This window comes from Anser anser (genome assembly GCF_964211835.1).
Source record: "Anser anser genome assembly, chromosome: 26".
NCBI classification, from domain to species: Eukaryota; Metazoa; Chordata; class Aves; order Anseriformes; family Anatidae; genus Anser; species Anser anser.
Genome location: NC_139747.1, coordinates 1,065,097 through 1,091,739, shown reverse-complemented (window position 1 = coordinate 1,091,739; position 26,643 = coordinate 1,065,097). Strand labels below are relative to the sequence as shown.

The 26,643-nt window shown below is 66.4% G+C and overlaps 2 protein-coding genes across 4 annotated transcripts; one reads left to right on the top strand and one right to left on the bottom strand.

Moving 5' to 3' along the window:
- Positions 1-1,860: 1,860 nt before the first annotated feature.
- ADGRA2 (adhesion G protein-coupled receptor A2) lies at positions 1,861-22,281 on the top strand. 2 transcript variants are annotated; one of them, XM_083812011.1, is made up of 19 exons: positions 1,861-2,153; positions 10,110-10,181; positions 13,877-13,948; positions 14,032-14,103; positions 14,409-14,480; positions 14,639-14,802; positions 14,888-15,101; positions 15,208-15,372; positions 15,813-16,014; positions 16,100-16,249; positions 16,393-16,554; positions 16,653-16,862; positions 16,973-17,147; positions 17,404-17,612; positions 17,687-17,814; positions 17,977-18,100; positions 18,197-18,342; positions 18,533-18,622; positions 18,878-22,281. In XM_083812011.1, the coding sequence occupies exons 1-19, from the start codon at positions 1,909-1,911 to the stop codon at positions 20,094-20,096; spliced, it is 3,891 nt and encodes a 1,296-aa protein (XP_083668137.1). In that variant the 5' UTR covers positions 1,861-1,908; the 3' UTR covers positions 20,097-22,281. The 2 variants fall into 2 exon arrangements, with proteins under 2 accessions (XP_083668137.1, XP_083668136.1); XM_083812010.1 differs by having other exon boundaries at positions 1,862-2,153; positions 16,946-17,147.
- On the bottom strand, positions 21,938-26,194 carry BRF2 (BRF2 general transcription factor IIIB subunit). 2 transcript variants are annotated; one of them, XM_083812012.1, is made up of 4 exons: positions 25,968-26,194; positions 25,276-25,335; positions 24,624-24,945; positions 21,938-24,362 (listed from the first exon to the last, which is right to left on the bottom strand). In XM_083812012.1, exons 1-4 carry the CDS (start codon positions 26,125-26,127, stop codon positions 23,648-23,650), a joined length of 1,257 nt encoding a protein of 418 aa, XP_083668138.1. In that variant the 5' UTR covers positions 26,128-26,194; the 3' UTR covers positions 21,938-23,647. The 2 variants fall into 2 exon arrangements, with proteins under 2 accessions (XP_083668138.1, XP_083668139.1); XM_083812013.1 differs by lacking the exon at positions 25,968-26,194 and adding an exon at positions 25,540-25,658.
- Positions 26,195-26,643: the final 449 nt, after the last annotated feature.

The following is a 26,643-nucleotide window of genomic DNA, read 5'->3' as shown; positions in this document are numbered from 1 at the left end:
CTGCGGGGTTTGAGCGGGAGGCAGGACGAGGCAGGGCTCCCTGTTTTTGGGGGGAGTCAAGAGAAAGAGACTATTCCTCCTGTTCGCCGCAGCCAGCTCCGCACACGCACAGGATCCCGGGGCGGATGCTGGGCGCAGGCGGTTTCCTGTTGCTCTTCCAGTTTCAGCTGCAGGGTCCGGGACCAGCATCCTGCGGCGCTCAGCACCGCAGGGTCATTTCTGCGGTGGAAATTCTGCTCAGTGGAAAGAAAACAAAAGGGAGGGGGGAGGGACACGTGGGTCCGCTGCGCGGTTCTGCTTTACCGGCGAGTCGGTGCCAAGCTCCCACAGCCGGGGCTCGCGTTGTGCTCTCGGGGGGACCCGAGGAGCCTCCGCTCGCCGCTGCCGTGCGGGAGGCGCTGGGGCAGGGCTGAGCGTGGCTACGGGCGGGTTGGGAAAACGAGGCCACCGCTGGCTAAACCGCTCGCGAACTGCGCAGGAACCTCGACTGCTCATGCTCCCAAAAACAAAAACGCATGTGGAAGCAGCTTGGGAGTGTGTGCTGACGAGCATCTCCTCTTCCCACCGCCCACCGCCGCAGCAAGACGTATTTATTTAGAGAAAGGAGTCGATTTCTCTTCTCACTCAGGAACTGTTGGTCCTGGAGAGAAACTGCATTCCCCGAGCCCCGTCCTGTCTTCTTTCCATGACCCTCTTCCTCTGCTCCCTGGCGCGGGTGTCCCGAAGGCTTCATCGCGTGCTTTTGATCCCTTCTCATTAAAACTGCAGCGAGCCGTGTCCGGGGAGGAGATGGGCCCTGGGAGGAGAGGGAGCTGGGGGCAGAGCAAGAGGCAGCGGGGACAGGGGAGGGGGAGCAGGAAGGAAAATATTGAGCTTAGCGTGAAAACCACCGGAGCAAGCAGAGCCTTAAAGCAAGCGGGGCCGAGCGTTCGCCGCAGAGCGGGGCCAGGAGGGAGGCACACGCGGTGTCTGCAGGACTTCGGGCAGGGGCGACCGGGGTAGTGCAGGGGTCGGGGGGCTGGCGAGGGGGGTCGCAGAGCCCCCCCCGGGCAGGGGGACGAGTGGGGCTGCAGCACCCTGTGCTCGTCACCCCTGGGTCACAGCAGGGGCTGTACGGACAGGGGGGGGCTCTGTGTGCCCAGGGCTCCAGCTGTCCCTTCCCCACCCTGCCCAGGGCTCCAGCCCTGTCCCTCCCCACCAGTACCCAGCTCTCCAGCTCCGTCCCCTCCCCACCGGTACCCAGGGCTCCAGCCCTGTCCCCTCCCCACCACCGCCCGAGGCTCCAGCTCTGTCCCTTCCCCACTGCTTCCCGGTGCTCTGACTCTGTCCTTCCCCACTGCTGCCCAGGGCTCCGGCTCCATCCCTTCCCTACCCTGCCCAGGGCTCCAGCCCTGTCCCTCCCCACCGGTACCCAGGGCTCCAGTCCTGCCCCTCCCCACCACCGCCCGAGGCTCCAGCTCTGTCCCTTCCCCACTGCTTCCCGGTGCTCTGACTCTGTCCTTCCCCACTGCTGCCCAGGGCTCCGGCTCCATCCCTTCCCCACCCTGCCCAGGTCTCCAGCCCTGTCCCTCCCCACCGGTACCCAGGGCTCCAGCCCTGCCCCTCCCCACCCTGCCCAGGGCTCCGTCTCTCTCTTCGGAGCGCCCCTCGCCCTCCGGGCGCAGGACGAGGACGGGGCTCTCCCCTCTTCCCCCCGGCCCCCATCCCCGCTCCCCCCCGGGGCTCCGGGCGCCCTCCCGGCTCCGCGGCCGGGGCGGGCCGGGGGCGGCGCGGGGGCGGGCCGGGGGAGGCGCCGGGGCCGGCGGCGGAGGGCGGCGAGCGGGGGAGGCGCCGCCGGAGCCGCCCCGGGGAGCGGGGCGGCGGCGGCGGCGGGCGCGGAACCGGAGCCCGGTGCCCGGTGCCGGGGCCATGCGGGGCCGGTGGAGGGGGACGGCGGCGGCGGCGCTGGCGCTGCTGCTGCTGCTGGCGGCGGGCGGTGGGGGGCCGGCGGCGGCGTCGCGGGGCTGTCCGGTGCAGAGCCTGGGCTGCAAGTGCGCGGCGGAGCGGCACAAGGCGAGCGGCCCCCCCGCGCCCCGCCGCCGGGTGCTGTGCAGCGGAGGGGGGCTCCCGGCGCCGCCCGAGCCGCGGCTCCTGCCCGACGGCACCGCCACGCTGTGAGTACCGGGGGGAAAAGGGGCGCCGGGTCCCCGCGGGGGGGGGAGGGAGGAGGGGGGGACCCCCGGAGCGACCCCCGGAGCTGCCCCGCCCGGTGCCCCGGGGTGGATGCTGGGGGGGAAGGAAGAAGAGGAGGAGGAGGGGGACGAAGGGAGCGGAGCGGGGGCCAGGCGCGGGGGCACCCCGAGCCGTGGGGTGCCCGTGGCCCCCCACCCGTGGCCCCCCGAGTCCCGGCCGCGTCCGCCCCCTCGTGCGCCCACCCTCGCCCCGCGGCGCCGCGCTGCGCTCCTGCCCTGCTGCCCTCCTGCTCTCCTCCTCTGCCTCCCTGCTGGCTCCCTGCTGCCCTCCTTGCCCAGATGTGCCCCGACAGAAGCCCTTTTTCCTGCCCCGGGTAGCCCCGGGCTCGCGGCACCGCGAGCTCCGAGGGGAGCCGGGCCGGGCGGGGGGCTCCCGCCGCTCCCCTGCGCAGCGCTGGCTGCTTCGAGCTCCGGGGGAGGATGTTGTTGTTTGAAAGCGGCTGCTTTTGCTGGAAACGTTTGCTGAGAAGCAGCGAGGGGGCTCTGGCTTTGTGCAGGGGTCTGCAGCCGTCGCCTGCTTCCTAAAAACTCAGCGCGGGGAGCTTTGGGGCTCTGGGCAGGCGCTGGCAGCCTGCGCGCCTCCTCGCTGCGGCGGCGGGTCACGGTGTTTATTTATAACTCCAGAGGAGATGTTTGAATTAAAATCTGGCTTGGAGGGCAGGGACGGCACAGCCGCTGCAGAGGGGGACGTCGCTTTTGCCCAGAGCCTTGTCCCTGGGGGAGCCGGGGCTCCGGCTGCCACCTCCTGCCCCTCGGCAGGGTCTGGGGAGCACTGCGGTGCGGTGAGCTCGGGGCCGGGAGCTGCGGTGCTCGTGGTCCCGTCCGCTCTCGCACCCCCTTGGCCACGTTTTTGTCCCATCAGAGCCGGGCGCTCCCGGTTTCAAGGAGGCTCCTGGTCCCACGTGTGCCACTGGAGAGGCTTCGCTTTGGGGCGGCGATGTTCGTTTTGTGACCGTCGGGGGGCCGTGATGGTGACCCACCGCAGCGCACGTGCAGCGTGGTTGTGAAACGCGGCTGTGCCGTGCGGGCACCGTGAGCGTGCTCTGAAACACAACAGTCGTAATAAAAGCGTGAGGCATCCCGAAGCGGCAGGAGTGACGTTCGTGCAGGGCCTCGCCTTCGTGCTGGGAGGCTGCAGGGGCGCGTGGAGGCTGGGCTCCGTGCTCGTGCTCTCTCTCGCGCTGGCTCTGCTCTGCATTTCTCTCTCCCTAGGGCCCTCTGACGTGTCGGCCTATTGGAAATACCTGTGGGCACTTCAGAGCCCTTTGCCAGCTCGTGTTTGGGAAAAGTGTCTGCCTCGGTGCCTGCTCTTGGGCTTTCTTCAGCGGGAGCGAACGCGATGGCACTGCCCAGCGCGAGTCCAGTGCCTGGCGTGGCTCCCGGTGGGCGCTGCGGGCTGCACCCTGCGGCGTTGGGGCCGAGAGGGAAGGGGATTTTTGGAGGCGCCGTGCCAGGAGGGCGGTCACGGGGCTGGGGTGACAGTGCAGCAGCATTAGGGCATTACACGATCCCACTAAAACGTGACATGAAACCTACAGGCGTAGGCAGAAACCTACAAATATGTGGTGACCCTGGGCTCTGCTCTCTCGCAGTAAACATGATTTATTCTAAACCCTTTCCAGATGGGACAATCAAAACCAGAGGCTCCGGGTTCGCGAGTGTCTCCTGGAGCCACTGGGGTGCGGGCAGGAGAGGAGGAGGCGGCGTGGCCCGGGCTGCACGCGCCTCGGGGACGTCCTGCCGGGGACAGCCGCCTCCCGCGACCCCGGCTCCGAGCAGGGCTCCCGCGCGCCCCAGGGATGCTCGGCGTCGGCGCTGCCCCGGCCACGGGCAGCACACCCGGGCATGTTCGGTGCAGGGTAATGCTCCGGAACAGCCCCGGCTCCAGGCTTCATCCGGTCCGGCCTGGAAGCAGGAATGCGTCCGCGCTAATGAGCGGCGCTAATTCCGCGCGCGAGAGGAGGACGTTCCCGGCGGGAGGAGGTCTGCGCCGCGCATCTCTCGCTCTGCCTCGCTTTTGTTTTTTTTCCCACACTCTCGGTTTACTTCTTTATTTATCTTTGATTATTAGGCCTGCCCTGAGGAATCCAAGGCTGCCTCAGCGGCAGCTGCTGCTGATTTACCCCCCTGTGACCGAGAAGCGCTGGCTGGCAGCGCGGCCAGCACGGGGCGGGGGGCGCTGGGCACGGCCACGGCTCCGCTGATGGTTTCGCTCCCGCTCCGGCCTCTCCTGTGCTGCCCTGGTTGGGGACGTGGCTGTTTTCCAGTCACCGCTCCTTGTCCCTTCCCTCGGCCCCTCGTGGGGGTGTCTGCTTTGCAGGGAGGTAAAACCAGAGATGCTGGGCTGGAGAATTAACTCCGTGTGGGGCAGCCGTGGTGGCAGGAGCCCTGCCTGGGTGCCCCAGGGGCTGCACCGGCCTGGGAGCAGGGTGCTGGGCACCGGCTGCCCTCATCCATCCCAGCTGTGGGTGCCTAACAAGACAGGACGCTGCGCTTCTTGCCTAAACGTCAGCAGGCAGCGCCCCACAGGTCTGCAGTCTTACCAAGAAACACCTCGGGGATGGGATGCTGCAGGTACGGAGCCCCCTGCCCACACCGTTACAGGGAAGAGGCCTCCCTCGTGGCCGGGCTGCTGCTTTGCTCCGGTGCTCCCCGGGAACACGTGTGGGGTTCAGCAGGCGGGATGTTCTTCATCCTGACGCCCCCGTGCAACCTGAGCAAACGTGCGTGTGCTCTGCCACCCGGGGAGGAGGGAACGGCGCCGACCTCCCCAGCTCGTCCCCTTTGTGACTTGGTGCCCGCGGAGCTGCGTGCGGCTGTGCCGGCCTCGGACCTGCCTCCATCCCGTCGTGGTGCTCCCTGCGCATCCCGCTCCGTCGGGGCCCCCAGTTTGGGGCCGGGGCATTTGGCATCCCGGGGCGCTGCGGTGGCCGCACATCATGCCCTGCAGCCCCGGACGTCCCTGCGGTGTGGCAGCAAGGGGCTGGGGCTGTGCAGACGTGCACTAACGAGGTTTAACGCCCTCCCCCCGGCTGACCCCGTGCTAATAGCCTCATGGAAAGAGCGCCGCGTCCCTCCCCAGGCCCAGATAGCCGCCCGGGCCACGGCCAGCCCCGCTGTCACACGGGCAGGAGCCCAAACCTCTTCCAGATGTGGAATCCCAGCACAGGCCTCATTTATGTGCACAGCTTGATTGCACTAAATTACAGATTGTCTGCAGGGAATAGAGGGCTTTGACTTACGACCAATTTCCAGTTCTACTTGAACTCCCCTCTCCAAGGCCTGTTTGTCCTGAGCCCCGCAGATGGTTTCTTTCTGAAACCTTTTTCAGCCGTTTATTCGATATTTATTGGGCAGGTTTTTTGTTTTTTTTTTCTTCCTTCCTCCCCCCCCAAATTTTTGTTGCCCTCCTTGAAGCGGTGGGGGCCTGGGGGACCCCACGGTGTCCGTGCAGGTGACGGCGAGGGGAGCTGCCCAGCGCCTCGCAGCATCCCAGCCCTGCCGCTGCCGGCGAGTCCAGGCTCTGCTGCAGCCTCGATTCACTGGGAGGGGGAAAGAAAAAAAAAAAAAGAAAAAGAGGGAGGCTTCTGGCATTTGCAATGTGGAGAGGGCTTGGAGACGTGAACCGCGGAGGCGCAGATGCTCCCATGGCTGCGAGCAGGGAGGTTGGAGGGAGCTGCCCCTCGCCGGAGCGCGTCGGGCTGCTTCAGGGGGCTCAGTGCAGGCTCTCGCCCTCCCCGTGTGCCCCCCGCCCCGCAGGCCGCACTCACACCGCTCCAGCTCTGGCTGCTTCACCCTCTGGGGCTTATTTTTCCTGCGCTAACAAAAGCCGAGGGTTGGGACAATAATTTTCACCGTCCGAAATAGCCCGGCGTGACGTTGCAGGGAGGGAAGAGCACCTCGCCGGCCGGGGGCCCCCGCTCCGCTCCTCCTGAAATCCCTGCGAACGCCGAGCTCTGCGCAGGGCACAGCCTCCGCCGTATCTGCTGCGAGCATATGCTTTAAATTAATGCACTCGGAGAGCAAAGCATAGCTGGCCCTCCCCGCCCCCACGGCCGTCACCCCGTTATTAACCTCCGCGCCGCTCGCGTTTCCCTCTCTGCTGCGCGCCCGGCCGCGGGGAGCGACGTCTCCTGCCTCCTTTTTTGGTTGGGTACATAGGAAGTTTATTGTTTCAGCAGCCCAGTTTCTGGAGCCATTATTTATCCAAGTGGATTCCAGCACGCTTGAAAAAACAATCTTATTTTTTTCGCTTTTGGCTCCTCTTTTTGAGATGAGGGGGGGAGAAAAAAAAAAAAAAAGAAGGAAGAAGGAAGAGGGCTTCCTCCATCGCCGCGCCTGCGGGCTCTGGGTGCCCCCAACACCCAGCGGGCTGGGGACAGGATGCGGGACCCCGGGCGGAGGCTGAGCCCCTCGGGGGTGGGAGGGTGCTCCCCAGTGGGACCCCGCCGCCCCCTCCCTGCTCTTTGCGTTTGACTCCACGCCCTGGTTTGTAATCCCCGCATTGTCCAGGGGGCTTTTCCAGCCGCCGCTCAATTAGCCGATTATTGTGCCCCTTGGCAGGGTGTCCCACGTCGGTGTGGGGTCGTCCCACGTCGGTGTGGGGTCGTCCCACGTCGGTGGTGTGTTTCGGGGCACGATGCAGCCGTTCAGCTGCGGAGCCACTGGTGCTGCCGCGGAGGGATGGGGACTGCAGCCTTTGGGGCAGGAGGATGCTGGAGAGGCGCGAGGGCGTTAAGGTTTTTGTGTGAGCACGATGTGCCCGGTGCTTTGCATCGCTCCTGTGCTGGGCACGTGGCTGCGGTGCGCTCAGAGCTGTTTAAGCCCAGGTTTCGGGGTGTCTCCTGCCTCGGCGTCTGCCTGCGCGCCCTGCTCGGAGGTGAAGAGTCCCAGCCTGGGCTGGAGCCAACGCAAAGCTCTTGAGGAGCAAAGCTGTGCTTTCATGGCCTGCCAAGCCCCGCAGACAGCTGGGACATGGGGGGACCGTGTCCCCCCTGCGCCGCTGGCCACGAGGAACTCGGCGAGCATCGGCCGCGGGGCGGGGGGATTGCCCCAAATCCCGTGCCAGGGCTGGGCCCCCCCCCCGGTGCCGTCAGCCGCAGGGCGAGCGCTCCAACGGGTCACCCGCTGCTTCGCCCTCCCGCCGCCTCCTCCCCTCGCTGGAATAAGGAGGGGAATTTCTTGCAGCCAAACAAACCCAGGAACATCTGTAGCGCTCCGCGTCCTGCCTCCAGACAGCAGCGGAAACCCTGAAATAGCCCTCGGCCCGGCACCCTCCTGCCGGCCTCGTGCGCCTTCGTCCCATCGCGTCCGGGGGGGGTCTCGGTTAATGTGGTGCCACCGGGTGCTGCGGGGACCCCCGCACGCTGCTGTGTCACCGCAAACGTGGGGGCCACGGGGTGCCCTGGAGCCTGGTGGGGCTCCCTGAGCAAAACCAAACCGTCGCAGAGCACAATATCTGCAAAAATCAGTGAAAGCAAAATAAAAGCGCGTTTGCGGACGTCGGTTGTAGCAGGGCAGCACAACTGGGCTGGCTTCTGCGGGACAGGGAAAACAAGAACGAGGGTGGCTAGCCGGAAAATTTTCCTCAGGAAGCAAGTTTTCAATCAAATCGTTATTATAATTGCAAATTTCATGCGCCAAATATTCAGTTTGGTCGAGGGCCTCGTTTCCTTCACGAAGCGAGGACAATGCGCCCAGCAGCAGAGCGCCCAGCCTGGTGTTTGTGTTCGGACCCCTGGGTTTTGGGGAGGGGTTTGGGCTTGTTTTAGTGGTTTCCCTTCATCGTGGGAGAGCTGAGACTCTGCTTCTGTGGCAGCCCCGGCTCCGAGCAGGTGTCGGGGGTCTCGTGCGGGCAGGGGGCGAGTGCCCGCGGTGCGGGGAGATCATCGTGCCGTGCCCACGTCCCCCCGTTACTCATCGGCTGCGTTTTGGGGACTCTTCTGCTCCGTGACTCTGGTCTCACGCATAGGTGCTGGTGGATGTGTTTCATGCCCAGGGAACCCAGCTGAAGGGTGGGGGGTCCCCAAATGCGCTCGCTCCACCGGGCAGAGCCTGGTGGGCGAGGGGAGGGCGCCCCCGCCCCACCTCTGCCTTCCCGGCCGTGAGCGCAGCCGGCCCGCAGCCTGGCTGCAGATCACACAGGATGCTGATTTCATCTTGGCCTGCCTGCGCCTCGCCTTTTAAGGAGGGGAGTTTTGTTTTTATGGCAGAAGCCTCGAAGGTCCCAGGGGTCCGGAGAACAAAGCGAGCATCTCCTGGCGCGGGGGCTCTCTCCGGGGGGCTGCGTTGGCCCGGGTGGGCTCGGGTCCTGCCTGGGGCTGTGTTCCCAGCGGTGCTGAGCTCCCACTGTGCAGGCACCCGTCCTCCTGCTCCCCGTGCTTCAGCCCTGGTTGTAACCCCTGGCCAAAGCTGCGCCCTCGGGACGTGGAGCACGCGGCAGAGGGGACCTGAGCCCCGGGGTGCTGGTGCACGCACAGTGTGTTTCAGCAGGGCTGGTCCTGAGCGGGGGATATCTGCTGCCCCATCCCTGCTTTATCGGGCAGCCCCCGAGACGTCCCCATGCGCACAGCCCGCGGAGGCTTTGCTGGGTTGTGAAATCCGCTACTGCTGGAATTAAAACCTTCTGGAGCCGCTGGGGCCAGCCCGTCCCTGAGCAACAGCCCCTGGCTGACGTTGTGGCGAGGGGCTGCGGCGCGCCGTGCCCCGGGAGCGGTGCTGCTGGTCCCTCTGCCAGCCCATCTGGCCGGTTTTCTGGGGCTACCAGTGTGGACTGGAACCAGTGCTGGCGGCTGCTGCAGGGGCTCTGCTGGGGGGAGCTGGGCACAGGGGCACGGGGCTGGGCACCGCGTGGGTGCTTGGGGCTGCAGTGCTGGGGAGGAGATGGTGAGATGTGGCCCCATCGCTGCCACGTGTGGAAGCAATTTGGTGGCCCAGGACGGCCGGACGCTTCCTCTCCCCACGGCCGGCAGGGTCACGGGGCCCTGCGGACACGGCGGTGCCCGGTGGCAGCTCCTCCTTAGCGCAGGATGCGGCCCCATCCCGCCGTGCGCTGCAGGGCAGGGAGTGGGATGGGGGCTGAGCCTGAGGGGGGTTTCAACAACGGCCCCCCGGGAGCTGGGGAGCCTCAGGGTCCTGGCCACAACGTGGGAACGGGGCCAAGGAAACCCGGATGCCGGCGTCCGCCCGCTCGCTGGGTTTTTGGAGGAGGGCGGCCGGAGCACGGGGCCAGGCCTGCCCGCAGCACACAGCCGCCATTCAGCCCCGCTGCAGAAACCGCCCGTGTGTAAACAGCCCCGGCGCGGCCGTCAATGAGCCCTTTTTCCTGCTCCTCTCCCCCGGACGCCGTGTCCAGGGCGCCCTCCCCGCCGCGTTTTTCTCCCTCTGCCTCTCACCGGTGCGCGCCGCGGGGCTGGCGGGGAGCGAGGCGCGGGGCAGCGGGGTCGGGGGTGCCCGGCGCCATCCGAGCACCTCAGTGAGCTCCGAGTGCTCGTGGGGAAGAGCTGGGGGAGCCCCAGGGGGTCCCCTGCAGGCCCTCGGTGCAGGTTTTGGGGGGATCACCCCCATGTGCAGGTCCATGCGCAGGAGGCCAGGCAGGTGATGGGAGCGAAGCGGCAAGAGCCGGCACGGCCCTGGGGACCTCCAGCCCGGTGCCACCATGGCGCAGACCACGGCACGGTGTCCCCACGAGGGTGCAGGGCTGTTGTGTCACCAGCTGGCCCTAAAAAACCTGTCCCCGAGTCACCAGCACCTTACCATGGGTCCATTTTTTCCCGCTCCCCCCCCCAACCCGCGGGCGCTCGGCACGCGCGGCGGCTCTGTGGCAGGTCGAATAACGGCACCGTCCCTGTCCCCCTCCCTGTGCTCTCTTCCCCACAGGCTCTTGAGCAACAACAAGATCACGGTGCTGGAGAACGGCTCCTTCTTCGGGCTGCGGGCTCTGGAGAAGCTGTGAGTGCCCGGGGGGCTGGGGCAGGACGGGGGGGTGGGCCGAGGGCGGGCAGGAGCCTGGTGCCAGCAGCGCAGCTTGGGCCACGCTCCCAAAATCGCTGCGGGACGCTCCCGGGGTGCTCCGGTGGGGCCGGGCGCTGCCCCCCCGGGCGCTGGGTTTGCCACCGGCACCCGCGGGCGTCCCCGGGTCCCTGGGAGCTGCGTCGGGGCGGGAGGCACCGGGGGGGGGGGGGGGGGGGGCACGCTCTGTGGGGGCCGGTATGAAAAGCGGCATTGTCCCCCCGAACAAAGTCAACTTTCTTATCTCTCCATGAAAGGCATCTCTATGGTGGGAGCCGTAATAAGGGGAGATTTATGGCCCCCATATGGATTTGATCTGTAGGTATGCAGAAGGGACGGGCGCACTGAGGGCGTTTTGTTCCCCGCAGCGGCCCGTCGAGGGGCTCGCGCATTCCCGAGCCAAATGGGGCCCGCGGGGCTGGGGTGGCCCCGGGTCCGGGGGGGGCTCCTGCTCTGGGGACAGCTCAAGGGTCCCTGTCCCTTCACGGGAGGGTGGTGGCCCCGCTGCCGGGTCCCTGCGGGGCATCGTGCCCCCGTCATCCCTGGGGATGTGCCCTACAGCACGCGGTGCCAGGGACGTCCCCCTCCCCATGCGGCTCCTTTGGGGAGCCACCCGAGGGTCTCGCCGGGGCGGCGGCAGCTCCCCAGGGACCAGCACAGCCTGGATCTCGTTAGCCTGAACAAGGAAGCATTTATTAACGTGAATCTTGTTCGAGTTACACGGCGTGCACCTGCCCCAGCCAGCAGCAGAGCCCAGCTGCTTCGCCAGGGCGCGGGGGCACGATGCGTGGCACTGGGGTGAGCTGTGCCTTTGGGCTGCGTTAGGGTGCGTGCGTGGTGCCTGGTGCTGGGGCCCATACGGGATTTTTAAAGCCACGGAAATCCCCACGGCGCTGTTCTGGGGCTTAGTCCGAAGCAGTTGGTTTGGGGACCCACGTTTCCCTGCCTGAGTCCCTGTAATCCCCCACAGCCGAGTCCCCCCCCCCGCTGTGGTTCGAAGCGTGGGGTCACATCCTTCCTCCCTCCCTCCCTCCCTCCTCCTGGCACCGAGCTCTCATTAACGGGCGGATTAACGTGCGCGGGCAGGGAGCAGCCCAGGCCGCTGCGGGCACGGTGCGCCCCAGGAGGGGACGTGGCAGGGCCGGGGGCAGCTCCCCGTGGGGACCCCAGCTCTGCAGCCCCTGGGCACCGGAGGGCTCCTCAACACCTCCGTGCTCCGGGAGCCCCGAGCAAGCAGCCAGCCCGGTGTAACCTCCCCTCGCCTCCGCTGCACCAAACCCTGCTCGGAGCGGGGTGGGTTGGCCGAGGGCCGCGCTCCCCCCGTCCCTCGGGCCGGCCAGCGTCACGCCGCGCCTCGCCTGATTGCCCCCGACAGCAGCCCTAATTGTTCTCATCGGGTCGGTGCGGGGCCGCGGCACAGACGTGCCCCGTGGAGGGGCTGCGCTGGCACGGCGGGGACGTGGTGGGGGCTCCAGGGGTCCCCCCCCACTTTGCTCCTGGGGCTCCGGGGCCCCGTGCCCGCTGCTGGGACCTGGTGCGATGCGGCCGTCGGGGCCGAGCTGTTCCCAGGGTCCCCGAGCCGCCTCCGCGGCATGCAGGGGAGCCCCACGGGCAGCGCCCCTCGGGGCTGGCAGCTCGGCATCTCCACTGATGTGTAACGGCCTAATGAGATTAATGAGGGCGAGCGGGGCCGGTATGCAGCCGGGGCCGCCCTCATTAGCGCAGCCCCGCTTGGGAGCGCCCTGCCCCACGCCGGGGCCGCTGCTTTCCCCGCGCAGGGCTTGGGGCTGGGCCAGGATGGGTCCCTTGCCTGCCCCATCCCGGGCTGCGGCTTTTGGGGTGGCCCCGAGCTCGGCCGGGTGACAGCAGCCACCACGGCGACGGCAGCCCCGGGGGGAAGGCAGCCAGGAGAGGTGGGCGCTGCTGGGGGCGAGCCCCTCTCCTGCGCTGAGCGGCTCTGGAGCGAGGGGCGCCCAGGAGCAAAGTGGCTTTCAGGGTAAATCAATCCCGTGCTCTGTAAACAGCAGCTGGGGAGCACGGCTGAAAGCCGCTATTAACGTCCCGTGCATGAAAGCACCGGGAAAGGTCCAAGAAATCCTAAGGTGCTGCACAGACGCGGCATGCGGGGAGGAGAAACAGGACCCAGCTCTGCTTGGTGCCGCAAGCACGGGGCCGTGGGCCCGGGGGGATTCCCGGGGTGTCGGTGCTGTGGGGAGGGAGTCTGTCCGTCCGTCCGTCTGCACGGGGCTGCGAGCAGCCCTCTGTTTGTGCTGTGCCGCCTGTGCAGCTGCGGGCTCAGCCCCGTGCTCACACAGCAGTGGGGGTCCTGGCGCACACACGGCGATGGGGTCCCGGTGCACGCGTGGTGCCGCTCCCAGCTCTCGCGCCTTCAGCCCGTCTCCGTGCCGGGCAGGGGGAGGAAGGGGCTCAGGACCAGCGGGAATGCCAAGGCAAACAAACGCGGTGCGGGGAGAGGATTTGCAGATTATCGCAAATCTGCAGCAGCAGCCCAGGGCCTGGCCAGCGGGGATGAAGAGGAGGAGGGCTCCCTGACGGGCCGGCTGCAAGCCCCGGTCCCTGCTGGGTGCCGTCCCTCACCGGGGGGGGCCCCGGCTGCATGCTGGCCAGAGCTGGGGCTGCTTCATTTTGGCAGTGTTTGGGGCCGGCCTGCTGCGTCCCCCCTGCTGCTGCGGGCTGTGCCTGGCTGGCTGTGTGGGGCCGGTGTCCTGGGGTCGGGCGGCTGGGGTGTGTTTGGGGACGGGCGCGGGCGGCGGTGCAGGTGAGGGGAGCTGTTCCTTCAGCACCTGCCTCACCTGAGCCGCCCTGCACGCCCCTGAACTCCTCTCGCATGCTCCTGCACACCCCTTACACTCCCCTGGCACCCATCCTGCAGCCAGTCGGAGCTGGGCCGACGTCCCCGCACGCCGGTGGGACGCTTTTGTTCACGCCAGGCTGGGGGTGCCGCGGCCGAGCGTGCCACCCCACCGCTGGGTCCCCGCCGCGGGGGCAGCCGCCCCGTGCCGGCGCACGCCTGGAACGTGTCTGATCAGATGCACGCCTCCAATCAGGCCCACGACCCAAACGAGCTTCCTCGGGGCTGCGGAGCCCGGGTGAGGCCGTGCAGACAGTGCGGCGTGCGCTCATCCCGCGTGCGGGCGATAACGCGCCCGGGATAAGGCTGCTCCGGAGACAGCTCTGCGGGAGGGGACGGCGGCCGTGGGGCGTGTGGGGCTCCGTTGCGTCCCCCCGAGGAGCCCCTCTCTGCTCCGGGAGGGTGGCGGCAGCAGCAGCGTGGCCGTGGTGTGGTGACAGCAGCGTGGCCGTGCCGGCAGCTCGCGTGGCCGTGTTCTCCGGGCGGTAATTCCCTTGCAATGCGAACCCAGCGACGCTTTCCTCCTGGCCGTGGCTCCCGGCCGGGAGCGGAGCTGCGGGGCCGCTCTGGAGGCTGCTGGCGGGAGCCAGGGCTGTGCCGGGCGCGAGGCCAGGCGGGCAGGAGGAAGAGGAGGGGTTTGGCGAGCGCTGCTGGAGGAACGGGACGTGCTCACACTCCACAGAGCTGCGCGGGGATGGGGCAGGATGATGGCACAGGTCCCCCCCAGCCACGCACCCTGAGGCCTGTGCCCGTCTCCCCGCAGGGACCTCAAGAACAACCTGATCAGCACGGTGCAGCCCGGCGCCTTCCTCGGCCTCCCCGAGCTCAAGCGCCTGTAAGTGCCTGCGAGGGCTGCCCAGGGGGGCCGGGGGCAGCGGGGTGTCCCCAGCGCTGATGTCCCCTCTGCTTGCCTTGCAGGGACCTCTCCAACAACCGCATCGGCTGCCTGAGCGCCAGCGTCTTCCAGGGGCTCTCCAGCCTCCTGCGGCTGTAAGTGGCACCCTGGGGCTCCCGGCCAGCCCCGTTCCTCGCTCTCTGAGAGGCCACCGAGTGCCAGCCGAAAGCCACCGTGCCCTCTGCGCTGGGCATCGGGTGGTGGGGGCCCCGTGTCAGCGGGCTGTGGCAGGGGGCTCAGACTCCTGGGTCCCCTCCCGGTGTCTGGGGCACAGCCCAGAGCCCCGCCTGGAGCAGTGGGTGACACCAGGAGCCTCAGCCCATGGCGAGGGGCCTGGGTTTCCAGAGGTGTCCATGGGGTCCCGGTGCCCTCCACGCCACCTTCCTTTCCTGTCTTGCAGCAACATGTCAGGGAACATTTTCTCCAGCCTCCCACCCGGTGTCTTCGACGAGCTCCCCTCGCTGAAAGTCGTGTGAGTACGCAGCCCGTGCCACCACATCCGTCCCCGTGCCCAGGTGCACACCCAGCACCGGCCGCGAGCGCAGGGTGCATCCCCTCCTCCTGCCGCGTGCACGGCCGCGCCGCCGCCGCCGCCTCCAGCCGGGGCGCCCGTGACGCCGGCCCTTGCAGGGACTTCGCCACCGAGTACCTGACGTGCGACTGCAACCTGCGCTGGGTGCTGCCCTGGGCCCGCAACCGCTCGGCGCAGATCTCGGACCGCACGCTGTGCGTCTACCCCCGGCACGTGCACGCGGTCCCGCTGCGCGGCGCGCGCGACAGCCAGCTGCGCTGCGGTGAGCGGGGGCCGGGGCGCGGGCGGGCGGCGCGGCCGGGGCTTGGGGGGGGGGGCTCACCCGGCCGCCTGTGTCCCCCCCGCAGCGGGCGCCCCGGAGCTGCACACCCACCACCTCATCCCGTCGCTGCGCCAGGTGGTTTTCCAGGGCGACCGGCTGCCCTTCCAGTGCACCGCCACCTACCTGGACAACAGCACCCAGATCCGCTGGTACCACAACCGCGAGCCAGTGGAGGAGGACGAGCGCACGGGCGTCATCGTGGAGGAGAGCCTCATCCACGACTGCACCTTCATCACCAGGTCGGGACGGGGATGGGGGCACCGGAGGTGGGGGGGGGGGCTCGCTGGTTTGAGGGTGCCGAGCGCCGTGGGTGGGACATGGGTGGCACGTCCCCTCTGCCCGCAGCGAGCTCATCCTCTCCAACATCCACGTCTCCGCCAACGGCGAGTGGGAGTGCGCCGTCTCCACCTCCCAGGGCAACGTCAGCAAGAAGGTGGAGATCGTGGTGCTGGAGACCTCCGCGTCCTACTGCCCGGCCGAGAGGGTCACCAACAACCGCGGGGACTTCAGGTAGGGACCGGCGGCGGCGTGGCCACGGGGGACGGGGCTGTGTGTCGCGCAGAGCCTCCCTGTCCCCCTGTGTGCGGTGCGTGCCGGGGCAGGGGGCTCGCCGCGGGCAGGGGCCCGCAGGTGACCGGGCGTCTGGTAGCAATTAGCGGCCGCGGGGAGCGCGAGCGCCTTTGAAGGGCTTCCCGTGCCGGCAGCGCAGCCCGGCTCCAGCAGCAGAGGTGTTGGAATTTCTCTGGCACGAGACGAAAGGCTCCGGGCGCCCGCCGTAACCTCAGCGGGGCCGTTACGGAATATAAATTACTGGTACAGTCAATGTGGCTTAAATTAACGGTGCCCCCCCCCGCCTTTTCTGTGCCGAGCCGAGCAGGATTTGGGATTAGGGGGGACGGCAGCTTTCTGGGGAGCGTCGCCCCGCAGTCACGGTGTCTCTGCGTGTCCAGGTGGCCCCGCACCTTGGCGGGCATCACCGCCTACCAGTCGTGCCTGCAGTACCCCTTCGCCTCGGGGCCGGCCAGCGGGGGCCCGGCGGCGGAGAAGCAGGCGTCCCGGCGCTGCGACCGCGCGGGGCGCTGGGAGGAGGGCGACTACTCCCACTGCCTCTACACCAACGACATCACCCGCGTGCTCTACACTTTCGTGCTGGTGAGCCGGGGGCTCGGACCCGCGGTGTTTGCCCGGGGATGGGTCGGGCACAGCCGGTGACCGTTTCCCCCCCCCCCCCCCGCAGATGCCCATCAACGCCTCCAACGCCCTGACCCTGGCCCACCAGCTGCGCGTCTACACGGCCGAGGCTGCCAACTTCTCGGACATGGTTGATGTCCTCTACGTGGCCCAGATGATAGAGAAGTTTATTGGCTACGTGGACCAGATCAAGCAGGTAACGCCGCTCCTGTCCCCTGCCTTCCCCAGCCCTGCTGGGTGCTTTTTTGGGGGGGGGTAAAAGCGTGAATTGGGGTGTTTGCTGCTGGGGATGGCTGAACGGGAGCGAACCGCGGCTGATGCCGCCCGCTCTCCTCGCAGCTCACGGACGTGATCGTGGAGATGGCCAGCAACATCATGCTGGTGGACGACCACATCCTGTGGATGTCGCAGAAGGAGGAGAAGGCGTGCACCAGCATCGTGCGCTCCCTGGAGAAGATCGCCGCGCACACGCTCAGCAGCAACTCCCAGCACATGGCGGTGGTGAGCCTGGCCGGAGTGCGGGCGGGGGGCTCTGCCCGTGCCGGGGGGGGGGGGGTCTCTGCCCGTGCCGGGGCTGACGGCTGCCCTGTGCCCGGCAGAACTCACGCAACATCGCCTTCGAGGCGTACGTGGTGAAGCCCGAGAGCTACGTGGGGCTGAGCTGCGTGGCTTTCCAGCGGCAGGACGGGGGTCCCGCCGGGCGCAGCCCCCCGGCTGAGCGGGTGGCCGAGCCCCAGCCCGACCAGCAGCTGCGGCTGCGCTGCACCACGGGGCGCCCCAACGTCTCCCTGACCAGCTTCCACATCAAGGTACGGGTCACCTGGGGGCCGGGGGGGGGGGCGGGCCTCGGGAGGGGCTGGCCGGTGCTCACCGGTGCCCGTGCGCCCCGCAGAACAGCATCGCCCTGGCCTCCATCCAGCTGCCGCCCAGCCTCTTCGCCAGCCCCGTCCCGCCGGCCCCGCTGGCCGACTGCAAGCTGCAGCTGCTGGTCTTCCGCAACGGGAAGCTCTTCTGCAGCACCGGCAACTCCTCACGCCTGGCGGACGACGGCAAGCGCCGCAGCGTGGCCACGCCGGTCATCTATGCCGGGACGTGTAAGGGCCGCGCGTCAATGGGGCTGCGGGTCGCTGGGATGGGGGCTCCTGGGGTGCTTTCCCTGCTGCTCCTGCAGAGCAGAGCCATCTCTGGGGGGCGGCTGCGCTCCTGAAGGGGGTCCTCCTGGGGAGGTGGTGACAACAGAGGGGTGGCAACGTGCCCGCGTGGTGGTCCCCAGTGTCCGTCCCTTGGGGTGCAGGCAGAGGGGTGTCTGGTGCTTCTTGTCCTGCTCACTCTGTTCCTCCCCCATCGCAGACGGCTGCGGCGTCGGAAACCTGACGGAGCCGGTGGCCGTGTCGCTGCGGCACCCCGGGGAGGGCGCGGACCCCGTGGCCGCCTACTGGAACTTCGAGGTGCTGGGGGGCATGGGGGGCTGGAGCGCCGAGGGCTGCCAGCTGGCCGCCCGGGAGCCCAACGTCACCTCCCTGCACTGCCGGCACCTCAGCAACGTGGCCGTGCTCATGGTAGGTGGGGGAGAAGGGGGCTGGGGCCGGGGCCGCGCGGAGCGGGATCTGACGGGCTGCGGGGCGCCCTGCAGGAGCTGAGCGGTTTCCCCAGCGAGGCGCGGGGCCCCGTGGAGGTGCTGCACCCGGCCATGTACACCTGCACGGCCGTGCTGCTGCTCTGCCTCTTCACCACCATCATCACCTACATCGTCAACCACGGGTGAGCGTTTGGAGCCGGCCTCGGCCACGAGTGGCGGGGCCGTGCCTGCGTGGGCAGCCGGGGCGGGGGGGCTCCCTGCTCCCTGCTGGTGTGTGCAGCGCCTGCCCAGCCCGCTGGGGACAGCCTCTCCAGCCTCACCGCTGCCCTTCTGCTCTCTTCCAGCACCATCCACATCACGCGCAAGTGCTGGCACATGCTGCTTAACCTCTGCTTCCACATCGCCATGACGTCCGCCGTGTTCGCGGGGGGCATCACCCTCACCGGCTACCTGATCGTCTGCCAGGCGGTACGTGCCTCCGCGACGGGCTCACCGCAGGGGAACACGGGCACATCCGCAGCGTCCCCCCCCTCCCCGTGCCGACCGTAGCGCCTCGTCCCGCAGGTCGGCATCATTTTGCACTACTCCTCCCTGTCCACGCTGCTGTGGATGGCGGTGAAGGCCCGGGTGCTGTACAAGGAGGTGACCTGGAGGGCGCCCCGGCAGCCGGACGGGGACGCGGCGCAGCCGGCCCCTCGGCCCATGCTACGGTACCGATGTCCCCTTGCCCCAGCCTTGCGGGGCAGCAGCAGCAGCAGCGCTGCCCCTGCCCCTGTCCCGACCGCCTGCTGGGACCCCCGGGCTGGGCAGGATCGGCTCCTGTTTGTCCAGAAGCCGCCGCCCAGCCCGCGTCCCCATGCCCGGTGCCGGTGTGCGGTGACCTCCTCCCTCCCCTCGCAGGTTCTACCTGATCGCCGGCGGCATCCCGCTCATCATCTGCGGCATCACGGCAGCCGTCAACATCCACAACTACCACGACAACAACCCCTAGTAGGTGGCCTGCCGCTCCCCGCCTTCCTCCCTCGCGCTGGGCGAGGGGAGCCGGCGGCGCGGGGAACCTGGGCACGTTTGGGAGGGGTTGGTGGGGTCTTCCCTGGGGGCTCTCCATTTATTGGGAAAATTATTGAGACGTGGAGGCAGGTCTCGGGGCACGGCTGCAGCCACCACGAGGAGGGTGCTGAGCACCGAGGTGCCGCGGTGCACGGCCACAGCTCTGCTGACGGAAAACCCTTCTCTCCCTCACAGCTGCTGGCTGGTGTGGCGGCCCAGCCTGGGCGCTTTCTACGTCCCCGTGGCCTTCATTCTGCTCGTCACCTGGATGTATTTCCTCTGCGCCGGGCTCAACCTCCAGTGCCGGCCTTCCCCCGAGAAAGAAGTCCCCGAGCCGCTGGAGACGCCGCCGAGGCTGGGGGGCGGTGGTGGCGACCTCCTGACGGACTCGGGGTCCATCTCGGTCACGCTGAACTCGGGGCCCTCCTGCCCCGAGGCGGACGGCGTCTACTCCTTGAAAGTGCAGCTCTGGGCGCTGGTCACCACGCACGCCTTGTACGTCGCCCTGTGGACGTTCGGGGCCGTGGCCGTGTCCCAGCGCTGGTACCTGAACGTCATCTTCAGCTGCCTCTACGGGGTCACGGCCGTGGCGCTGGGGCTCTTCATCTTCGTCCACCACTGCGTGCGGCGCCGGGACGTGCTCAGCTCCTGGTTCTCCTGCTGCCCCTCCTACAGGGACGCGCTGCCCATGCAGGCGTACGTCCACCCCGGCGCGGCGGCGGCCTTGGGCGGCTCGCAGGTCTTCATCGGGTGCGACCCGGAGGCGGCCCGCTCCGCAGGGTCGTCCTCCTCGCCCAGCAGCGCCGGCTCGGCCGCGGGCCGCTGCAAGCTCACCAACCTGCACGCGGCCCAGAGCCAGGCCGAGGCCCGGCCGGCCTCCTACGAGGAGCCGGAGCCCGACGGCAAGAGCGGTGCGGCGGGCCGGCACGCCAGCAACCTCCACGGGCGCAGGAACCACAAGGGCAGAACTAAGCAGTACCGGGAAGGGAAGCACCACCGCTTGAAAATGCTGCGGGGCCCTTCCTCGGAGCAGCCCTCCAGCGAGAGCGGGAGCATCCACAACAGCCACTCGGAGAGCTACCACAGCAGCAGGAACAGCCCCCTGAACGTCGGCCGCGCGGGGCCGCGGCCCCCGGCCCCCCAGGAAGGGGAGACGGCGCCGAGCCAGTCAGAAGGCAGCGACGGCGGGCGGCGGGCCCCCGACTTCGCCGAGGCGCGGCGGAGGAGCGCCAGCAGGGACAACCTGCGGCAGGCCGGCGCCGTGGAGAAGGAGGCGAAGCGGCGGTCCTACCCGCTCAACGTGGCCAGCCACAACGGCGGCCTCAAGGGCAGCAAGTACGACGTCAACCTCGCCAGCGCCGACAGCGTGGCCGGGATGAGGACCGGCCTCTGGAAGAGCGAAACCACGGTGTAAGGGAGGGGAAGGACCCGACGGCCGCGGCGCTGGAGCGCGTTCCTCCTCGGGCGGCTCCGGGAACCGCGGCCGGAGCTGCCGGGGGCGTCCTCGCGGGGCTGCGAGCGTCGCCACGTGCACTACGCGGGACCGGGCGCGCGGCCCACGGCTCTCGCTCGCCCGCCGGGCGGAGGGCGACGCCGGGCCCATCCGTCCCAGGGAGGCCCCGGCCTTCCGCAGCACTGGTCTCGAGGTGAAAGGCAAGCGTTGCTCTTCAGCAGCCTGAATGGCAGCCGTGCCTTCATCGCTCCTGCAAGTCACTTCGGACTGACCCTAAATGCTATTTTATAATATACAGAGGAAACAAATGTCTATTTTTCAAATTTCTATATTATTGAATGTATATATGTATAGACAGAGCCGTAACTGACGCGAGTGCCTCTGTGTTACCTACCAGTGTTCTCCATGGGGCGAGCGTGCCCCCGGGGGTTTTGGCAATAGTCCGCTCGTGCCACGACTGCAATATTCCCACCGGGGCCGAGGGGACCACGCCAGGGGCCCTTTACGTAAGACGCCATCCTGCAGACGCTTGCACGGCCCCAGCCTAGGCGAGCTTTGTTCCGAACGAGTCAGCTAGAAGCATCTCAGTTGGAAATGTTTTTACCTGCAATCCTTTTTATCCGTGTGTTCTTAAGAGACAGTATTTAGCCCTGTGGGTTACTCAGTTGCCAAAGTGAAAGCCATATTTCAAAGCAAGCACAAGGTAAGAGAAGCCGCCGTTCCAAGAAAAGGCAGTACCTGCACAGTTTGGATGCCAGACGTGAAAATCACTGCAAGGAAGTGCCCCCAGCCCCTCCCAGGGGTAACCTGTGCAAAGTGGGGGCTGGTGGAGCAGCACCACTGCCCAGCCGCCAGACGAACGCGGCTCCTCCGTCGCCTCCAGCAAACCAAAGAGCCCAACCCTGGGCACAGACACCAGAGCAGGTCCTCAGCCTTACCCCAGCTGTGCACACGCGGAAGATACCATGCTCTGCTCTTACGTAGCCAAAAAAAAAAACCCAGGCAGCCCCATAATTAACGGCCTCGCAGTCTGTCCTGTGTAAGACAGGAGGAAAGAGCGCTGCGGAGGCAGGGGCTGCTCCTGGGAGAGGCGGGAGAGCGATGCCCGTGGTGGTGGCAGGGAGAGGTTAGTGAGGGAGATGTTTCGGTGGTGGTCGGGCCCTTCCTGTGGACCACTGGCGTGGGATGTCCAAAGGGCCGGGACTTGGCTGAGCACTTACTTTTCCCCATTTGAGAACAAGTCCCCCTTTCCTAGCATGCAAACAGAAGAGCCGTACTTGCTGCAGGAGGCTCTAGGAGCGTTCCCACATCACGTCTGGGGTTGCTTACGGGTGTCCTAGAAGGAGAGGAGGCGGTTTACCCCGCAGCCAGGCCGGCAGCCCCCACGCCTGCTCTAGCGCAGCGCGGGCACCAGCAGAGCCTTACCGCAGGGCTGAGCCGGGGCCGTGCTGCACCCGCACGGTGCTGAGCCCAGTCGCCGTGCGACCTGTGCCATCTGCAGCCTCCCTGTGCCTCAGTCTTTGTGCATGCAGATGGGTTTAACGATCTTTGCCTACCTCCCACGGGGTCACAGGGATCAGCAAGGGACTGAGAAGCGCTTAGGAGGCGCACAGGCCAGTCCTCCGTGTACACCGGGGGCAAGGGGACCGCGGGATCCGGAAGGTGGTGGAGTCAAAAGCACTTACTGGCAGAATTTTCTCCCCTTCAGAACTAGCTCCTCTCTCGTTGGACCCCCTCGTCCCGCAGGGCTGGATTACCGCTGGGTTCGCTGCAGTTCTGCCACACTTCTCTGACCAACCGCCTGCTTAAAAACATGTTTTATTGTGCCTGGTATTTAATACAATTTAAATCCTTATGTCAATACGCAGCCTACATGGTCTTGCTGATGCTGAGTTGTTATATACGCTTGCTGCACTGTGACAGTATTATATAAAAAGCTTTGTATTATTAATTACACTTTTTTTTTGTCTGTTTACATTACAAGCAAATGACATATCAACAGAGAGCTTCCTGCAATATACGTGGGGGAGGGAGGGGAAAATATGCCAAAGAAATGTCTTTAAAGGGGTCTTTTGCATTTTTATATAAATAGAATGTTTCTGGCAGATATGTTTTGTTTAATATATTAAAGATTTGCAAACCTGCCAAGATTTACTGTTATTTCTCGCAGCCTTTGCGTTCAAACACAAAACAGCCCGCTAGGCACACAGGGGTCACCGTTCCACCGGGTTGTGCAATGCTTCGAAATGAACAGCCAGCATCGTTCCACTCACACGATCCAGAGCTCTACCTTTGCCACAGATTTCCAGCAGCTTCCCGCTGCTTATTGAGCCGAGGCTGGGTAGTTTTTCCCTGACGCGAGCCAGGCTGAGTTTCCCAGGGGATGGCTGTAATCCCTAAACCTGGCAGTCCCAGAAAGCCCCAAGAGCCTCCTTGCGCGGCTCCGTGCAGACCCCGGGCAAGCGCCGCACGCTGTTTGGCAAGGGGGGCGCCGTGCTCAGAGCTGCGTTAGCCTGGGAGCGTGGGGCAGCAAAGGAAGCGAGCCCCTCCGCCTGCTCCCAAACCCTGCCTGCCATCGGCTGAAGGAGGTGAAGCACAGAACCTGAGACCACCCCTGGAAAAGCTGGAGCAAAGCTCCAGAAACCCACGGAAAAGCTCCGGAAACCCACTGCTAACCGCGGTGCTGGAAACCTCCACCTCACCCTGCACGTCGCGCCCGCTGTGACCGAGGGACGGGCAGCACCTCTCTCTCTCTGCCCGCCAAAGCACAAAAATCACCGCAGCAGCTTCACACTGCCACCGACAGGCACGAATGGGGCAGAGACCGACTGCCGCACCGGGTCCTCCTCACCCCGACTGCTGCGGGGCCTGGGACGTGCAAGCCAAAGCCACTGGCTCCAAGCACATCCGCTAGCTCCGGCCACATATCAGCGAGGAACCAAAAAACAGGCGGCCAACTTCAGGACGAATCCAGCTGCAGCACGACTCGGGAGCGAGCCTGTCCCTCCGAGGACCAGCCCAGCAGCCGCCAGCCCTCGCTGCCGTGCTCCCTGCAAAGCCAAGGGGCTGCCTGCCCACCTGCTTCTGCAGGAAGGACGCGGGGCTGGGCTGGGCTGGGCCAGGCTGGGCTGGGCTGGCTCTCCCCGGCACGCCAACATCACCTCCTTACCTCTGTGTTAGCGCACACTCACCCGTGGCACCTGCCCCACAACACCTGGATTAACCAAAACGCATTTTACCAGAGGCTACAAAGAGAGAGAGAGTCAAGAACCCATTCCTTGCACCTGTACTTCTGTATTTAACAAAATATAACAAAACCCAAAGCAGGAGGAGCTCTTTAAAAGACCCGTTTTGGTCCGGAACACAATCAGGACACACCCTGCTCCCCCCAGTCCACAGACAATTGTCCCTGCAGCGTACGGCGGCGCTCTTACCACCAGGTTTTATGGTTTGGTCCCAGCCATGGTGCTCTGGTGGCACTGTCCTCCAGGCCGTCCCGGTGACGGCCGTCCTCACTGCCACGCCTTGGCCTTCCTGAAGGCACGGATCTCCTGCGGGCCCCTCAGGTACTGCTCTATCTCGCTGTCAGAGATGGGCTCGTCCCCAGTGAGGGCAGCGTCCGACTCGCTCGGGGCTGCTGTCCGCAGCCTCTTCCTTGGCTTGATGAGGCAGGGCGGCAGCAAGGGCCTCCGGCTGCTGTCACACTTGTGTTTCCCTCCCGAAGGGCAGCCTTCCTCCTCCTGTCCTGCCCCCGCTGCTGCTGGAGGAGGGCCAGTGGATCCCTCGCCCCGGGCTTCCACGCGCTGCTCCTCTGCACCCTCCAGGCAGAAGGCGTTTTTCAGCAGGACAAGCCGGTGCTGCAGCAGGTCCCCGAGGTGCTTGACCACCGTCCTCTTGTCCAAGCCGAACACCCTCAGCCAAGCGAGCTGGGACGCCATCCTCAGGAGGATCTCGTGGAGCTCCTTCAGCCTCAGGTGCGCGGGCGGAGGCAGGTCGGTGCCCGCCACCTTGCAGAAGCGCGCCAAGGTGCAGGCGAGGCGGGCGGCGGGCCGCAGCGACTGCCACGACAGGAACGCCGCGGCCGTGATGATGGGCACGGGGTGCCGGCCCGTGACCAGCCACGTCTCGCTGGCCAGCTCCACCACCTGCAGCGTCCGGGCCACCATCCGCTCCTTGTCCTCCGCAAACGGGGCAGGGACGTCCTCCACGCGCTGGAACAGGCGGAAGCTGGAAGAGGACGGAGCCCACCGCTAGCACCAGCGCAGGGAAGCCTCAGACCTGGCCGCAGCGCCAAGGCTCGGGTGGTGCCTGACTCCCAGGGCCGGGAGCAGGCCAAGGGAATGCTTTTTCACAAGCCCCGCGTAACGGGACAGGTCGCCCTGTGTCTGACTACAGCCTTCCACCCCCGGCTGCATTTTAGAGGCTTTTGCACGCCATCGGTGTCAAATGCCCAATGCTGAACTGGCAGGATGGCAGGGCCCCCGTTACCTGCTGAGGTGCGTCTTCACCAGATCCGCCAGGCTCAGCGCTGGCACGGAGATGCCGAGCTCCTTCTGCACGCTCAGGTAGACGCTGGCGAACAGCTCCTGCTTGGCGTAAAGCAGGGAGCAGATCGTGCCCATCGTCAGCGGCCAGCTGTGCTGCCGGCAGGTCACGAAGACGCAGCAGCCCCCCAGGAGCTCCTTCTTCTCCAGGCTGACCAGGTGGAAGGCGGGGTGCTGCAGCGCTCTCTGGAAGTATGACACGGCCGTTTCCTCAAACACTGACGGGAGCTGGAGGACTTTACAGAGATCCTGGACCCGCCGGATCCCTGCGAGGAGACACCGCTTTTACGATCAGCTCATGCAGCTCCTTACCTGCGTATTCATCCCTCCTCAACATTACTGTGCAACCGGTATTCACCCGGCCCCAGGCAAGGACACGAGGACTTTTCCCCCTGACCCCGAGTGCAGGTACAGCGGTTTGCTTCAGGCAGGCACCAGCCGGACGCAGAACTAACTGCTGCCCTCGTTTAGTGCCAGTCCCCACAGGCTCTTACCATTCCAGAGAGCAACAGAAATGCATTGACAAACTGCAGCAAAGCAGAAAGCAGCAAAAGAGAATCAACGTGTACGAATGAAGCCGACCGGCACGCTCTTACCTCGCTGCATGCAGCGGCTCAGCTCCTCTTTCTGGCCGGTGCTCTGGGAATAGGCCACCTCTGAAAAACAGCAACTGTTAGGGCAGATAAACTGGACGGCCACAGTGCCAGATTTCAATTTTCACAATCAACAATCCTTTGAGGCCACTAAACAAGACCTGGTGGCAGAGGTTGAATGACGTTAAGGAGCAGGATCCCCTTTAGGCCACTGCCCCTCTACAACAGCAGCAGCAAACGGCCTGGTGGCTACGCCAGGGCACTTACAGGTGGTTCGGATGCCAAAAAGCCGCACACCGTGCGTGTTCGTGTGCGTTCCGCGTGTCCCGGGCCCAGCACCTGACCCCAAAGTCCCCTTAATCTTAATTTTTAACAAGAAAACCTGGCGCTGGTCTCTGGCTTGGGGAGGGAGGGGGGAAGCTGGGCTTAATCCTGGCAGCACCCAGCGCAGCTCCTGCCAGGCAGGGCACCGAGAGCGCTGGAACTGCGCGGGTTACATTGCACGGAATCATTAAACAGCACGGAGCAATTCAATCGCAGGGGGCACAGAGGCAGCCGCCGCCGCTGTCAACGCCAGGGGCTGTTCGGGCAGCGCCCCGCTGCCGGGCCCGGCCGAGGACGGCCCCGAGCGGCCTCCCCGGGGGCTCGCAGGCCCCGCAGCGCCCGGGACCGGGCCTGGCGGGGCCGGGCCGCACCTCGCAGGTGCTGCTCCTCGGTGTAGGTGGTGGTGAGCAGCCCCTCGGCCAGCACGCAGCCGCAGGCGGCGCACACCAGCTGCTGCTGGGCGTAGTGCGCGTCCTCCACCAGCGCGGCCGAGCCGCACTCGGGGCACCGGCCCCGGCCCCGCTCCGCCATGGCCCCGCCGCCGCCGCCGCCTCCGCCGCCTCCGCCCGGGTCCGTCCCGCCGCCGGCCCCGGCGCCCGCCCGGCCCCGCTCCGCGCGTTCCGGCCCCGAGCGTTCCGCCCGCAGGGAGGGGGCCGTGAGGGGGGGGGGGGCTGACAGGGCGGGAAGCCAAAACCCGTGAATAAACACAAAAAAACAGCACAATAAACACACACGCAGACAAAAACACACACGCAAAAACACACACAACATCACCAACCCCCCCCAAAAAAACACAAAACACCCCAGAAAGCACCCCCCAAAAAACCACAAAACACCCCAGAAAGCACCCCCCAAAAAAACACAAAACACCCCAAAAAGCACCCCAAAAAAAAACACAAAAAACACCACAAAAAATCACAAAAAAACACAAAGAACACACCCCCCCAAAAAAAAACACAACCCCAAAAACACACATCCCCCCAAAAAACACACAACAAAACCCACCAAGACCTTCCCCACCAAGGCCTCGTCACCCACAACTCATCG